At 37.2% G+C, this 16,875-nt stretch overlaps 1 protein-coding gene across 2 annotated transcripts in view; it reads right to left on the bottom strand.

Annotated features, from left to right (window-relative positions):
• The window catches only part of PREX2 (phosphatidylinositol-3,4,5-trisphosphate dependent Rac exchange factor 2), a 148,355-nt gene that overhangs the window by 35,768 nt on the left and 95,712 nt on the right, over positions 1-16,875 (bottom strand). Inside the window, exons 23-25 of one of the 2 annotated variants that reach the window (XR_012086917.2) lie at positions 12,074-12,235; positions 6,571-6,793; positions 5,163-5,341 (exon numbers count right to left, since the gene is read on the bottom strand). Coding sequence is in view for 1 of the 2 variants with exons in the window: in XM_020812432.3 (XP_020668091.3) it covers positions 5,163-5,370; positions 6,571-6,793; positions 12,074-12,235 (593 nt within the window). In the remaining variant the exon portion in view is untranslated. Of the gene's footprint in view, positions 1-5,162; positions 5,371-6,570; positions 6,794-12,073; positions 12,236-16,875 lie in introns of both variants that reach the window. The other variant, XM_020812432.3, reaches the window with a different exon arrangement.

Raw genomic sequence — 16,875 nt, 5'->3', positions numbered from 1 at the left:
CCAAAGAAATTCTGTAAATATGCAGGTCCTCCTGGAGTGTCCTCTTTTGACATCTTCTGTGGAGTTTCTCAATAGGCAAACATTTTTTTTTATTTTATTTCCAAAAACATGTCCTGAGGTTCATCCTGTTTTGCTTTAAGAATTCTGCAATCAGTTGGCGTGGGCTAATTCTACAGAATTATAAATGAGGAAGAAGCAGCCCGTAGATAAATTTCTCCTTGGTAAACTGGCCCACTGATATCAGAGATATACCTTAATTATAGAAAATCTCTCTTTGCCAGTAGCATCATGCAGCAGTAGCAATTTTTGCTAATTAAAGACTTCCTGCTTCTCTCCCATGGCTTCAATGTCTTTCACACTATGAAAAGGAGTACATGGAGTGAGAAAAATTGCAGAAGTAGGATGTTTTTAATTACTGAGATTTGCTCCCTGGCATTGATGTTATCACACTTCAAGAAGTGGAAGTTATGCAACAGGATTTCAGCCAATATTTCTGGAGCTGGGCTGGACAGAGAGGCCCTTGACCATATAAGTATAGAATACTTATTACTATTTCAGATAAAGCAGCAATAGGAAACTCTTCCTAGTAATACAAATCAATCTATGAACCATATTAGGCATCGATACTAATGTGAGATGCATACGATCCCCCTGGCATGAAACCTTTTTCTTAATGTGTGAAGTGCCATCTCCTATTTGCCAATTTTTAAAAAAAATCTTTTTGCCAGTTCCATTCCTATAATTCAAGAACTGTTAGCTAATTAACTTGTAGAACCTCACTTTGTTGAAGCTTAGATGTGGAGTGGACCTTTTTTATCTCCATCTTGGTACAATGGGTTGAAAGATTTAAACCTCCTTGCCCAGCGCTGCTGCTTCCAGGCACTTTAGGTCACCTGATAATTAGCACCTAATGTCAAATCTGGGCCTTCTTCATGAGGCCAAGACGGGTGGAAGTCATCAGGCACTAATGTTAAATTGTATGTTGCTGAGGGAGGGAGACATAGAGGGTGAAGAACTCAGCAAAGCCCATGAATAAATGTCCAAAGTAGCTAACTCCAAAGTGCAATAAACATGATCAGGAACATGATATTTGCATATATATCGCATGATTTTTGTTGGTAGGCTATCTTTAGCCTGCCAAGCATAATAAAAACAACCTAGAAGTCGTCATGATCAGAAATTAAAGTAATAAGGTAGTTTCTTTGGAACTCATATTGATTGAAAACCACCAGAGTCTGAGGCTTCCAGATGCTTTGGAACACAATACTCACTATAGGTAAAGGTGAGAAATTACAGAGGGTGCAAACCCAACATTTGGAGGCCTGCATATTACCCACGAGCTAGACTAGAAGGAAGAGAGAACAGTCACCCACAACCAACCGTCTGTCGCAGTATAGTCTCCTTTTTTGGCTGCTGTTCTTCAAGGTGTCTTCCTTAACCCTACTACTTAAGGCATTTTAAATCTATGAGATAAATGTCATAGACATTATCGTTTTTAACTTGCAAACTTGTGCACACAAAACCAGTGTTCTACCACTGAGCAACTTCATGGCCATAGATAAATATTATATAAAAATTACAAAAAGAAACCACACAGGGTAAAACGACTCAGATTTTGAGCCATGTTCTTAAACCATGAATGGGTTAAGTGCTTTTTTTGCACTTTATATCTTGTAAAAACTTTGCCCAGTGATGTTAGGGTATAAGGAAATGCAGGGAATTGACAATATAGTGCTCATAAAAACTGACCAACGTTCTTGCTCTTTCACAGTTAATTAAAAATAGGCTCTGGGCATCCTATTTCCTGTAGAAAACTTCTTTATTCCAATGCAATTATATGCTGGCTGTCAATTACACAGTCTACAAGCGATAAAATCCTGACAATTGTATGTATTCTAGATATTGAAATGTATATTTATCATTACAAGTGTGGCCTGTATATATTCAATATGTTTATTTTTCACAGAATTCCTTTTACCGAACAAGTGCTTTATGTAAGACTCTCTTGTGTATTCTCAACATTTGCAACAACGTGACTCACAGAATTTATCCATTCTTAATTATCACATATTTATTCAAGGATGAAAAATAGGGAAAAAACTGCTGATGTTACAGATTTTTGAGAATATAAGAACAACGATACTGACATGTGGTAAATGGAAAGCTCCTAAAATAGTAACTCAGAATAAAATTGCTGATGGAAAAGACTCATGATTTTGACATTCATCCAGTAATTAAGCAGGTTTATAATATGTATGCCATAAAAACAGTTTTTAATCTATTTTATGAAAACAGTATGTTATATTTTGAAATAATATTATGAAATATACTGAAAGAGATACACGTTGGCAGCTGAAATCCTATTGTGCTGCTATGCAAAATGTGTAACTTTTGGCAGCAACCTGCCTCCAGTTAAGAAATATCTGTTGACTATCTGTGGCACAGCACATATGGAACAAATATGTCTACAGAGACTGAGGCAATTTACCTCCAAAGGTTATAGATTTTTCCTAGCAGCACAACACTTATATTATCCATCCTGCTGCCTTACTTTTTTCATTTTAGTTATTATTAGTTAAATTGAATTGATATGTTTATTCTTAATTCTGATTTATATTATTATGTTTTTGTTTTAATCGTTTTGATGAAATGTGGTTAAACTGTGTAAACTGCCCAGAGTGGCCTTGGCAGCCAGTTGGGTGGTATAAAAATCAAATAAATAAATAAACAGGATTTCAGCCAATATTTCCATATAGGCATTTATACTATTACTTACTTATTTAAAATTGTTACATGCTGCCTTTCTTCTAAAGCATCCAAGACATCATACATATTAAAAGAAACAAAGTTTAAAAGCTAAATCATCATTACAATATTTAGGCATTAAACAGATGTCATATAAAAACCTATAAATAAGAGCAATATTAAAAGCTCAATTGAAACAAAATAATATGACGATGCCTTTAGAAAACCCTTTAGTCAACCAGTCATTTAAAGCAGTGGTCCCCAACTGTTTTGGGACCAGTTGGGGGAGTGAGCTCTGTGGGGGGGAGTGGGCTCCCCCATGCTCACGGGGGGCATGTTGCACCCCTTGTGTGCGAGTGCGACATGCCCATTGTGCAGGCGGGGGGACGGAGATCCATCTCCACGGCCCAGTTCCGGGAAGTCCATGGACCGGCACCAAGCCGTGGACCGGGGGTTGGGGACCCCTGATTTAAAGGAAAGCCTGTCAAAAGAGAAAGGTCTTTGCTTGCAGAAGGACAGCAAAAATGAGGCCAGCCTGGCCTTCTGTGGGAGGGTGTTCTGGAATCTGGGAGCAGCAAGAGACCCTCTCCTGTGTCCCTACCAAGTGTGCTTGCGGGGGTCGTGGGACTGAGAGAATGTTCTCTCTGCCTGCACTAATATGCTCTGGTGGGGTTTCTTTATTCTCCCCTCCTGGTGAGAGATGGGCAGGTGGGCGTGCCAATATCCACAAGGTTGGCTGGGGCAGGACCAGAGAGCTTTTGTAAAGCCAGTCCTCTTTCGTTTCTGGTAATCCACCTGCCTGCCATTGGGTCCAGTGTGGCTGTAGTGGTCATTTCGGGGCCACACAGGAATTTTGGGACCATCCCACTTAATTGAAATGGTTGATGGGTGTTTTTTTTAAAAACTTATCCTGCATTGCTTTACCCGTGGAACACTGAAGGTCCAATTAGAAGTGGTGCTGTATTTAAATAGGTCACACTGCCGGATACTGCAGAATGAGAAGTGAGTATTGGTGAATTCCCAATAGGCACAAGGGTCTTATTGCACCCACCATGGCAGAAACTAGGACCCTTGGATTCATTTGCCGAGATGCGTGTGCATGGGGGGCCAGTCCTGCACAATGTCCATCTAAGTTCAGGATGACTGGACAGTGGGATGATGGAGATGGAGTGGGATGATCTGTCCAGGGGACAGTTCTGGCCAGGGACATGGGACCCATCTGTTTGAGGTTAGCAAAGGGGTAAGAGGCATCCCTGGCACTTTCCCCAGGGATCTGCACTATGTTCAGGCCCCTGTGCAGGATGAGGGAGGTTAAAAAAAAACAAGAATTAATAAAATGTGGCCCTTTATTGTGCAAGAGCAAATAAATTAATTTGAAATAAATAAAAAGCGAATTATTGCTTTTCCACAAAGGCTCTCCTGATTATCTTAATATCTGGGTAAGCTCATAAAGGGAGATACAGTCTTTCAGATAGCTTGGATCCAAGCCTTTTTCATCGCTATTCACTATAAAAACAATTATGTGTTACATGCAATTAAGTTGAAATTCACTTACTGTTATCCTAACAGCAGTAAGTAAGGGCTTTTGTGATAACTGAGATAACTAAGGAGTAGTTTTACCAGTTCCACGACCCCCTCCTGAGTTTGTATGGCTGAGTGGAGATTCAAACCTGAGCCATGAGCCATCACAGCATCCACTACAGCACCCTGGGTACCTCATAAAACCAATTACCAGGCCAGAAAAAAATGCACCTATGATAAATGAAAGATACTTTTTGTGTGTTTGTTTAAAGCATGCTTTCGGTAATGCAAGTTTCCATATGATAATTTATTCTCTAAAACAGAAATTGACATCTGCATCAATGTTTGTTCCAAGGCAGTTTGCAGGTCCAGACGGTTGTCCATACTTCTTCCACTCCTAAAATTATTGCTTTTCCACAATTAATGATTCCAATTAAATTATATTTAACTTTTCAGCTCAATATTACCCATTGCTCCAACAGATAATATCCTAACACTCAAACTTGTACTTTAGATGATTTTGCCAACCTTTCAGTAGTGGTACTATCATTAGCTAGACAGCCAAATTCTGATTACAACAGCTTAACTAAACCTTTCTTGATCAAGAAGCTGTTGGGTTAAAAAAATTAGTTATTCAGTTCTGCTTCTGATGTTCCGATGTTGTTTTGTATTTGATTTATACTATTTTGCCGCAATTTTACTGTATTTTGTATACTTATAAGTTGCTTCAAGAGCCCATAAAACTATGTTCATTATGCAAACATGGACATAGATACATCTGTCCCCAAAAAGTCCAGTGCATAAACTACAGTGCTAGGAATGGCTCCTCTTAAATTCAATTTATTTATTCATATCTCATTATCCCAAACCACTTAAGATATATCCCACAGACTTACTCATCTATTTGAGAAACACAGTTTTCCACCTCTTTTAATGCAGCTTGTAGTTTAGACAACAACTTCTGATACACATCTTGTGTTTCTAGATCCTCTTCTTTCAACAGGTATCTTAAACCATGGCCATCTTGTTGACCTAGGGAGTGTCCTGATGGAGCTGCCATCGTGGTAATTGTATGCTGTACATAAACCATAGGATTCAGTTTTCCTGGACGTGAAGGAAATTTAATATACATATATATATATTTATGAATAGGTTTCAGGCCTGACAATCTTCATATCTATAGCATAATTATTTTCAAAGTGAAGCAGGTACCACATTTTTCATGAATCTAATTAAATATCATCCTGATTTAAAAGAAAAAACACAGGCTAGAGTGGGGGTGGACAAATAACAAGCCTCCAGATGTTTTTGGACTTCCATCAGCCCTAGCCAATGCAGCTAACAGTGAAGAATACTGAGAGTTAGAATCCAGTGCATTTGTTGTTATAATGACATTTGTTGTTATTAATTTAGTTGGAACTAAATTATAATACAACTTTCAAGGTAAGTTAGGTTTTTAAGGGGTAGTTTCACCAGGTCCTAGCCCCTAGTGAGTTTCCATGGCTGAACAGGAATTTGAGCCCAGACCCCCTGAGTTCTAGATCAGCCCTCTTTCCACTATACCACACAGACTATCTAATGACATTTGGAGGACTATATTTTTGTACACCTACCAGAATAAAAAAAATCTCTATATATATTTTATACCAGATATCAGAAGCAGTGTATAAACATGGCTGCTAGCGATATGCCCAGAATTTCATTTATTTCCAATTTGTTGACATCTCATAGGCATTTTGATTGGCCACTATGCAAAGTAATGTCCTGGCCACGCTGGATCAAACTGGCAATTCACACAGAGAGAGCAAGCCCTTCCTACTCAGAGGAAAAGGCTAGCAGATTAGTTCAAGACTCTCAGGGCACTTTCAAGAAGCTACAGCCAACCAATCATTCCCCCCCCCCACCCTCCCTGCTCTTGAACATGATAGAAGGAGAGGTAGAGCTGAACAGTCTCAGCTGAAGATTTTGGACCCGTGACAGCACAGTTCCTCCCTCATCCATATTTGGATTATCAGAAAAGCCAGGGAGATCAGGAGTGTTGTTCAAGATAGGAGGAAGAACTGAAGGCTGACAAGATAAAATTTGACTAGCTAGCAGAGTCAGTTAAAGACTGTTGATCCCTGTTGAATCTTAACTTGTTCCTGACCCTTGATAACTGCAGCTATTAAAAGTCAAGCCTTTTCCTATCTCATTATTCCTTGGTCTCTTCATCTGTATATTCCCTTTCTTTGTGGGATCCAATAAACGGAAATAATTTTCATATGGAAAGCACCAAATAAACAGATAGCAAACACCAAAACATACCTGGGTCAATATGTTTGTTTTCTTTTTCATGCAAAGGACGTTTTCTGCTGTCTAGCTGGACACCAAAAGCACTGCCAAGAGATGTTGAAGTTTTAGGATATGAGACTTCCATCACATTTATATGGCAGTTTGTTGGACAAAAATCACTGCTGTGTAATGGTGAGATCTTTGACTTGGCTTGCTTGAAGGTAGGCCAAGCTCGGTTTTTCAAAACCCGTGAAAACTATGAGAAAGTAGGAGAGAAGATTACTTCTATGATGAGTTACAAAATACTATTCACTTTTACAAAGAACCAGGAACTTTAAATGTGTAGGTAATTTGTCTGTCCTCATGTGTATGGTTCTAGTGTAACATTTGCAACAATAATTTATGCATGTACAGATCAGCTTCATTCTCTTTTTAGTGGAATGCCCCACGTTATATTTCTACAAATTAACCAGAAATGAAAAAAAAAACACCCTTTCTTCTCTCTCATGCATCTGTATACTGCTTGTGCTAAGAAAAATAACTGCTGCTTCAGATGTGTTACCAGTGTTACCATATAACTAAATATTTATGTATAACATCTGCAGGTGGTAAAGAGAATATTTCAAATATTCTTAAATATAGCAGCCCTGGAATGCTCAAATTTTGTTAGTAAAAATATCACATGATGATATTCCCAGACAACTGGGGGAAAAACAGACTAAACAAGAAAATATCTCAAATTAGAATATTTGAAATGATTAAGTGAGAAAATCAGATATGTAAGAAATGCACTCCTCCACCACCCTTTTACTAGCTCCTGCTGGAAAAGCATCTCACCTAGCCTTTGTGAGATATCATGGAAGCAATTTAAAGTTTTCCAGCTGCTGCTAACCTCTGAATTCCACTGAGATACTGAAAAGTAGTCCCCTATGTTTTGTGAAATCAAAGAGAAAACTGCCAACGTTTGCTGTTTCTCATCCTTCAGTATTCCCCAGTCTGGGGAAAAAGTTAAAGGACTGACTTGCTAAGACACAAGGAGGCTCTGTTCTCCCTTGTGTGCATAACTGAGCTTCATTGGTTCAACACATTTTTTAACTGGTGAAGAAGGGAAGATATATTCAGGCAACTTCAAAGCAGACTTTTAATTTATTCTAATAATTATTTGAAGGAATTAAAATGAATGAAAAACAAAGCAGAAAGCTAAAATCATATAAGAGAGGTTTTGGCAACTTTAGCAAGAATCATAGTAAGTTATGATATTCATTCATTCACTCATTCATTCATTCATTCATAGGACTGTTGCCTTGCTTTTCATGAAGTCCTGACATGGTGGCACATAATCAGCAACTCAAAAACAATATACTGTACAATGTTTAAAGTTGGATAGCAGTTAAAGCAGCGTAATGAATGACAACATGACTTCAGTCAAAACTATGAAAGAGAGTTTAATGCAAATCTCATGGGACAGGCAGACATAGATATATAGGAGGCACAGTTGAAAAGCTCTGACTTCCTGACAGTGGTTAAACCGCTGCACTGCAGCCAAAACTGTGCTCACAACCTGGGGTTCAATCCCAGGTAGCCGACTCAAGGTAGACTCAGCCTTATATCCTTCCGAGGTCGGTAAAATGAGTACCCAGCTTGCTGGGGGGGGGGGCAGTAGCCTGCATAATTAACTTGTAAACCGCCCAGAGAGTGCCTGAAGCACTATGGGACGGCATATAAGCAGCACGCTTTTGCACAAATCAATCAAATATTTTATCATACAAAGTTAATTACCACTTTTTAAAAAAATTTAATGAGTGAAAGAGATGTAGATATCTAGATTGGCTACGTTTTCTTACACAAATGAATGGACACAGTGTACTACAATACTCACAAAGAGCTCATGTTTTGGGAATCCTGTGTCATTTGTTTAAGAAATTCACTTTTACAGTACAGATACACCATGATGTTCATAATATTTCTGTTCCAGTGTGCGTTCTGTGCGGTCAAATCAGAAACAACTTAAGTGACCCTAATAGAGCTTTCAAAGTAAGTGAGCAATTTAAGGATTGGTTTTACCAGTTCCACTCCCCCAGTGAGTTTCCATAGCCAAATGGGGCTTCTGAGTCTGTCACTTTATCCACTACACTAGATTAAAAGTGTGTAATTTGCCAATATCCTGAAATAGCTGTCTTCTTAAGTGATTTCAAAATATGGGAAATTAACAGCAGAAGAAGGCTTGACTGCCCCAGACTTGCTATGGTTTGTTTCCAATGATTGAACTCACTGTAAATGAACCAAATCAGAGCAATCCTTCCAGCACCAGACAGAAAAAGGAGTGAGTAGGAACTCTCTGGGGGATGGGCTATTGCACAACAATTAGCCAGCTTTCCAGCTGATCACTGTCACTGTACCATAACATTCCTGACAGTTGAACATGTTTATGTTGCTATGTCTAAATATGAAAGTGGTATTTGCAGGTCCTATAGCTACAATATTCTACTTTTTCCAGGATTCTAGAGTTCCAGGGCTCTGGTGCAGCAGATGATTTATGCTACATGTCTTTATTCCTCCATGCTTTGCAAGATTTTAGTTAAAGCCATTGCTTTGACATCATAGTGGCAGCTTGCCAGATTCTGAATTACGAGTCTTTGTAGTAACAGTAGGCGCCACAACAATAGATTTTCCTATTGATTTTTTTTCTTTGGATCTCCAGGCCCCTGGAGAAAATATTGTTTATAGTTGGAAAGGAAGGGAAAACAAATGAGAGAAATATAAATATAGGGAGATAAGATACACACCTGACTTCAACCCATCATAACAAGACATGTTGTGCCACACACCGGATACAGCAACAATCATGTAGCAGTGCAGCAAAAGGCTTCATTTTAAAAAGCCAACAACACTATGAATGTGGATTTTCTTCCATGGATTGAAACTGGTTTGGCTGAGTGAGCATTGAGAATATTTTTCATGTGTGTCTCAATATGCTAAAGACTACATAATATAAACTTTTTAAAATTTCAACACCTTTGATATTTTTAGCGATGTATTCTATGCTTTTTAAATGTGCCTTTTAAAGCCATGAGCTCTTGAATTTTTAGAATGTGAATGTAACATTCTCATTGTTCAATTTTATTCTTAGAATATATTTCTACTGCATTTTGGACTGAATTCTGACTTAAGTGTTTGCCTACAACTTAAGTTTAGTTTTCATATATTTTAAAACATTTGTGCATACAGTTTCCCATAGGTGTACTGCTTCTGCATTTTTACGATTGCTCTGAAGCATTTCCGAGTATATAGAACATGACACCATTGTAAATAAAAAAAGCCTGTAGAATTAGAGAAGCTGATGTTGCCTAGAATCAATGCAATAATTAAAAGATTTATACTTGATACCCAGATTAATTTTGTTATGTTTGAGAAAGGTTGTCTAGTTTCATTCTGGAATTAATCCTTTTTTGGGGATGCCAGATGTTACAAACACAGGCTTCTGGTTTTTTGTTGAAAGTCTATAAAGTTCTGTAGGGCTCATAGGGAGATATTCAGGCATCAGTATCCCTGATCTGACAGTTCGGTCCAGTAATTGCCTCATATGATTGCTGGAAAAAGGAACAAACCAACCTGTCCCTTCAGTGGACCAAAAAGCAAAACAAATGCCCTTCTGATCATACCCTTACTATACAAAGCAACAGGATTTCAGCCAATACACTGCTCCTAAGTGAGTGAAATGAGTACAGAGTTAGCACTAAGGATCTTTAAGTTGCAAGAACAGCAGTATATACTATATTGACCACATACTGTCTCCCATAGGAACCAAATGTGAAGTTATAATTTAATCAGGTCATAAATACAAATCAGAGTTTTCCTAAGTATTTATAGGGAAAATCCGGTTTTATTATGCTGCATACATTTAGAAATAATGGGAAATTAAGAAGAGCTGTAGGACACTGCTAGGCTTCTATTCATAGATTTCAAACTTTTACAGTGAAGCTAATAGCACAGCTAAAGGTTTTTCAGACACTTTGGTTACTATGGTTACATTTACCTCCCTAAATGAAGGTATAGCTATTCTTGGAATGAAACATGTTACTGATAACTGTGAAGAACAGCAAACATTTTTAAAACAACAAATTTGCATTCTGTTTCTGAATTTTAGAAAACTCCTGATTGAGTAGTTAATCAGTCACAATAAACCTTTATATAATTGTACCACCTTACCTCCTGACTTAATATGGACATCATATTAAAGTCTACTACAATAGACAGGAAAAATGCAAGTTTAAAAATTAAAACTCATCTGAGAATTACAATACAGCGAAGTTCTCTAACACAATAGGTAGATGCATAGGTAGCCAGACTGATATAGTGGTGCCCCGCTTGACAACGATAATCCATTCCAGAAAAATCGCTGTTAAGCGAAATTGTCGTCAAGCGAAAAAAAAAAACCATTGGAATGCATTGAAAACCGGTCAATGCATTCCAATGGGGAAATACCTCATCATCCAGTGAAGACTGCCCATAGAGAACCACCGATCGGCTGTTAAAAATCACTGTCTTCCAAACCAAAGGTCCGGAAACCAGCCATTTTGCAAAGGTAGGGAAGCCATTTTGTGAAGGGAAGCCATTTTACGGAACTGGAAAAATAGTCGTATAGCGAACAAACGGTTCGCAAAACAGGCTCTTAATCAACATAATGTGGATTTCCCCCATTGGAACCATCATTTTGCGATCACAATAGCGATCACACAAAAAAGTCATTGTTAAGCGATTTTGACGTCATGCGGGGGAAGCGTCTAGCAGGGCACCACTGTATTTTAATGGATTTCATACTCCAATGGATTGTGTACATGTGATATTATTATTGCTACCTTATTATTGCTACCTTTCATTGTAATTTTTGTATAGTTACATTTGGATATATCTGCTGGTCAGTGACCATAATAAGGCTCATTCATTCATACTCCAATATTTATTTAAACCAAAAACAAAACCTATCTTTTTTTGTTTTACAGTCAAGTGGAGGAACACTGCAATATCTTTCCTGCCAAAACTGAATTATGATTGTCAAGTACTAGTTCAGAAATATTCTGTTATTCCATATAACAAAATACCAAACATTAAATAAAAAAATTAGAACTCCAATGAATGCATTATTATTATGAAATACAGCTCAGATAATGGATTTGAAGGGATTAGCAACTGAAAATTGGCAGGCCATTCTATAGGTTTTAAAATAATATTTTGATAGATATTTAGTCGCCAATTGGTACAACTGTTGCCTTACCATTGCCAGCATCTCAAACCCATCATATGCATAGAGGAAGAAGAGGGGAGGAGAAAGTTAGCTCCTTAATTCAATTGATGACAGAAAAAACTGCACATGTCTATCTGGATCCTGACCCATATAGACCTCTTAATTAGAAAAACAGAAAGTGAAGGCAGAGAAAAATTGGAGAGCGGATATGCATTTATATCAGGCATGCATACTTACATATAAATATTTTTATTATTTCTTCCAGTCATACATTTCCGAAACATTTCTTACCTTTTTGTAACTGGTGATTCTTCTGCAGATGTGTTCTATTTTGTCATTGCAAATAGTACTGAATTTAATTTGAAGGTCAGGGGAGATTAGTTCATTTAAGCTATTTAGGGTATTACAATTTTGCACAAATTGCTCATCACTTTTTGCTAGTGCTTCAAGAATCTGTAAATTAAAACATAAGTAACAGAATGTGTTAGTTTTAAGAAAACTCTCAGGCTTGGGACAAAATAGGGCAGGATCCCTGCACTATTCCTTAATTAGGCAGAAAGCAAAATTTCAGCAGGGTATGCCTATCAAAATGTCCTCTTGAAGGTAAGTAGTGAATATGTAGGGATGCTCTTGTTTTTTACAATTAGGCAACCTAGATCATGAAGTAGAATCTATAAAATCTCTTGGTTATAATTAGAGATGGGCACAAACTGCTGGTTCAGCAGTTCAACACGGTTCATTTCCTGGCTGAACAGCTGATCCATGGTTCAACGTCTCCTCAAGCAGGCGCCCATTCAGTAGCAATGTTAGGGGAAGAGTGGATGGGGCACTGCTTCTGAACAGTCAACCACTGGACATGGTGGGGCGCCAAATTGCAGATCACCTGTTCGGCTGGAAAACGAACCATGCCAAACCTCCAAAGCTAGCACTTTGTGCTCATCTCTAGTTAAATTTAAGCCCTACTTTTTTTTCACAATCACTTTGCTGCATTTTCTGAAAAAACACTGCATGAGATCCTTGTATACAAACCCAAGTCCCACAACTACAAAATTCATAAAAACAAAGTATCAAAGCGCTTAATCTAAAAAGGGAAATAATTGGTTTGAACATCTGTCCTGTTATTTAAAATATGGGAGAAGTTAAAGTATACAGGACACTTACTCTTTTTTTGCTTATATTAAATTATGACCAGTATAGAATCAAAGGAGTCTTTTACGTAGTACATGTAGTGATAGCCGAGAGTATTTTAACTTTTATTTTCTTAATCAGCATATTAATTAAAGGTTTCAAATTACTTATAGAAGTTTAGCTTTCTGCAGGTTTAATTAATAATGCAAGACATTTCAGAAAAATCTACCCCCTGGCTATAGCTACAAAGAACATGGCTTAAACTGATATCATGTCATCTGCTCTCAAAAAAAGAAATAACATTATTATATTTTAAGCAACATAAAAATCTTTCACTGCTAAGTGACTTAAACTTTTTAAAATTCTACTCTTTAGTCATTAGCCTACACAGTTCTAATGAAAAGAAATTCTCAAAGTTATTACATCTAGCACTCAAATCTAACAGGCTTGTTGGTTTATTATTATTATTATTATTATTATTATTATTATTATTATTATTATTATTATTATTATTATTATTATTATTATTATTATTATTATTATTATTATTATTATTATTATTATTATTATTATTTCACTACAAGATGATTTAGAGTTCAATCCCAACTCAAAGATGCACTAGCTGTAGTGTATTTCAAAGGGCAGAAATTTTTCACAGCAACACTACTGTTCTTGTACTGGCTGACCTCAGGTATGTATTAGTGTAGATCGGCCAGCAGAAGAGGACTATGTGAGGAAGGAGTTGAGTTACACCAAGTTTACACTTCCTTCAGCCCAGAGACCCAGTGATTATTCCAAAGTGAGGATGCTCTTATATGTTGACTAGTAGTGTCAGACTCATAGTGACTTACTGACTTCCAAAAGATCCTATCATGCTAGTTTGCTCCAGTCTTGCAAACTAAAGGCCATAGTTTCCTTTATCAAATCAATCTATCACATATGTACTCTTCTCTTCCTGATGCCTTCAACCGTTCAACTGTAACTGTCTTTTCTTTCTATGACCACAGTACGATTGCCTCAATTTAGTCATGTTCACTTCTAGAGAAAATTCAGGCTTGATTTCATCTACCAGTCATGTATCTGTTTTTCTGGCAGTCACTATGTTGAAAAAAAATGGGGAGGTTGATTTTAAAAAGAGGATAAAAGTGCAAAAGACTATCTAAATAATTTCATTTGTGGATCAAAATCCAGTTCCTCAAACACGTGGAGTGCACATACTATGCCATCTGTGTTTATACATACCCTCAAGGTAGTGGGACATGAGTGGGTGAAGATACAGACAATGGACAATGTGACAGTGCATTGTTAACACAGGAATGAGATTATAAAGATGACAATTATTTAAAATAGCAGATCACAGACAGATTAAATACCTGTCTGACAGATAGGTTTTGGCACCATAGAAATACAAAGAGTTACTTCTAGGACAGAGTATTTCATACATACACTACAAAAATATAATACATATTGTGCATTAAGAAGCCTTGATTCTTTGTTTAAGCAGATCTTGGTTTGTTTGTTTGCTTGTTATTCAATTTCGACCCTGCCCCTCTAGACAGAGTCTACTCGGGGCGGCTTACAAGCAGTTATAAAACATCATAAAAATAGTCATCATAAAACAATTGCATAATTAAATCAACTAATTTAAAAGTTCAAGATGGGGAAAAGGAAAACTAAAGAAAAAAAAATCAAGTGTTGGCTGGAGGGAAGGCCTGCCTAAAGAGCCAAGTCTTTAACTGACTCTTAAAAACACCCAGCGAGGGTGCCAGGGTGATTTCCGACGGCAAGGTGTTCCATAGTCGATGTTCCATAAGTGGATAGTATGGCAGTTCCATATATCCATAGTTCCCCTCCAACTCCATAACTGAAATGAATCCATTTTTACTTCAGCTTTCTTCACTGTCCCACTTTCACATTTATGCACAGTATTTAGGAGCACCACAGTATGGATAATCCTAGTTTTGACCTCCAGATACATTCTTATTAAGAATCTTTCCTCATTATTCAGGAATCTTCTACTTTCATGGCTGCAACCCCCAATTTGCACTGATGATTCAATCAAGATACAAAAAATATTTAACAACTTTAATGTTTTTCAAACTTTTCATTAAAATGTTATCATTTTTTGTAGTAATTTTTGTCTTTTTAACGTTCAACTGCAATCCTGCTTTTGTACCTTCCTCTTTAACTCTTCTCAGCAGTCAATTCAAGTCACTACTATTCTCTGCCAGTAACATCTGCATATCTTAAATTATTGATTCTCCTGCTGCCAATTTTCACTCCTCCTTCATCTCAGTCTAATGTGGCTTTTCATATCATATATTCTATATAGAGAGTAGATTATGAGATAAATTAAACCTGACATGTTTACCATTAGGAAACCAGTACATTTCCCCACACTCTATCCTCACACTAGCCCCCTGTCCACAATAAAAGTTATGCATTGGGACAATCAAATACTGTGGAATTCTCTTTTCTTTTAGAACAATCCACAGCTTTTAATGGTCTGTATAGTTAAAGCTTTGCTGTAATTTATAAAGCACCAGCTGGTTCTCATCTGAAATCCTTGGTAAACTCCAGCAGCAAACAGTCTCTAGTGTCTCTTCACTTTCTTAATCTAGCTTGGCCATCTATCATGCCTTTCCCCACATGTAGTAAAAGCTTGTGTTGCAAAACCATGAGCATTACTTAGCTTGTGTGAGAAATTAATGCAATGATTCTATAGTAACTACACTTTGATGTCTCCTTTCTTTGGGATTGGAAAGTATACAGTATATTTCATTGCCAGGGTAGCATAGCCAGATGTAAAAGAGGACAAGACTGTTGCTCATTAGTTACATAGCAAGCAAAATTTCAGCAGGCTATGCCCTTTAAAAGCTGGCTGGACAGCTCAGTGGTTTAGGTACCTGGCTGCAAAGCCAAAGGTTGAGAGTTCAATTCCCCACTGTGCCTCCTGAGAGAAGAGTGAGTCTGTGTAACCCTGGACAAATTGCACAAATCCCATGGTGCCCCAGAAGTAAGTAATGGTAAATCACTTCCGTCTACCTAGAAAACCCTGAAAAGGATCACCATAACATTTATTATGATTATTATGATTCCTGTTAAAATGTTCTCTTCTATACATACTCTTCCAGTTTCAATTTCTTGATTGTCAGTATTAAAGAATTGCAGTTCTTCTGTAGTCATGATTTCTGTTTTCCTAAAAGTGTTGTTTGAAAATTCCCATGTTACTTAATGCTCATTCCCAAAGTCTCATTTAACACTATCATCTAGAATCATCTCAGGGCAACCGCCATCTAGAGAAACTAAATTAAAGTTTCTGTACTGTACTGTTTCAATTTATCTTAAACCTGAGTAAACTTCCATCTCTTTTATGCAGAAAAATTTTTCAGTTTCTGGTAGTCACTATTGAGTCATAATGCTGAGAGGAATGTGTTATTTTAACTAGTTCCTTAAGAATACTTTGGCTAGCAGTTTAAGCAATCCAGTACATCTTTGCTTAACCTATGCTGTCAAAAACAAAATACAAACTACTTACATTATGGTTAAGAGTTAATATTCTGATAGGGCTGGTTAGGTTATGAACTGTTATAATTCAGAAGTAGAAACACATTTTTACAGAAAAGATAATTTTGTTCTCATCTTTCCCCAGTTTTCTCCAGTGGAGAAATATAATCCACATGCATCGGTGTAGGAATATAGACTGAATATGAGAACACAAGGCATCGTCTTAGCAGCAAGGATAGGACCAGTTCCTGTAGCTGAAGAACCCCAATCTCACTGGAATCATATGAAACACTTATCTTTAAGTCTTGATCAATTCAAAAGAAAAAGTGCTCTCATTTTTATCATACCTGTCTCAGATATCAAGATTCTGCCTCCTCACATTACATATTATTCTTTTTCGTTTCTATCACTCAGAACTTTCTTTAGCTCCTCTCTTCTTCACCTTGCCTTAAGTCTCC

Source organism: Pogona vitticeps, chromosome 4 (assembly GCF_051106095.1).
Source record: "Pogona vitticeps strain Pit_001003342236 chromosome 4, PviZW2.1, whole genome shotgun sequence".
In the NCBI taxonomy this organism is placed as follows: domain Eukaryota; kingdom Metazoa; phylum Chordata; class Lepidosauria; order Squamata; family Agamidae; genus Pogona; species Pogona vitticeps.
This window is presented reverse-complemented; position numbering and strand designations above follow the sequence as displayed.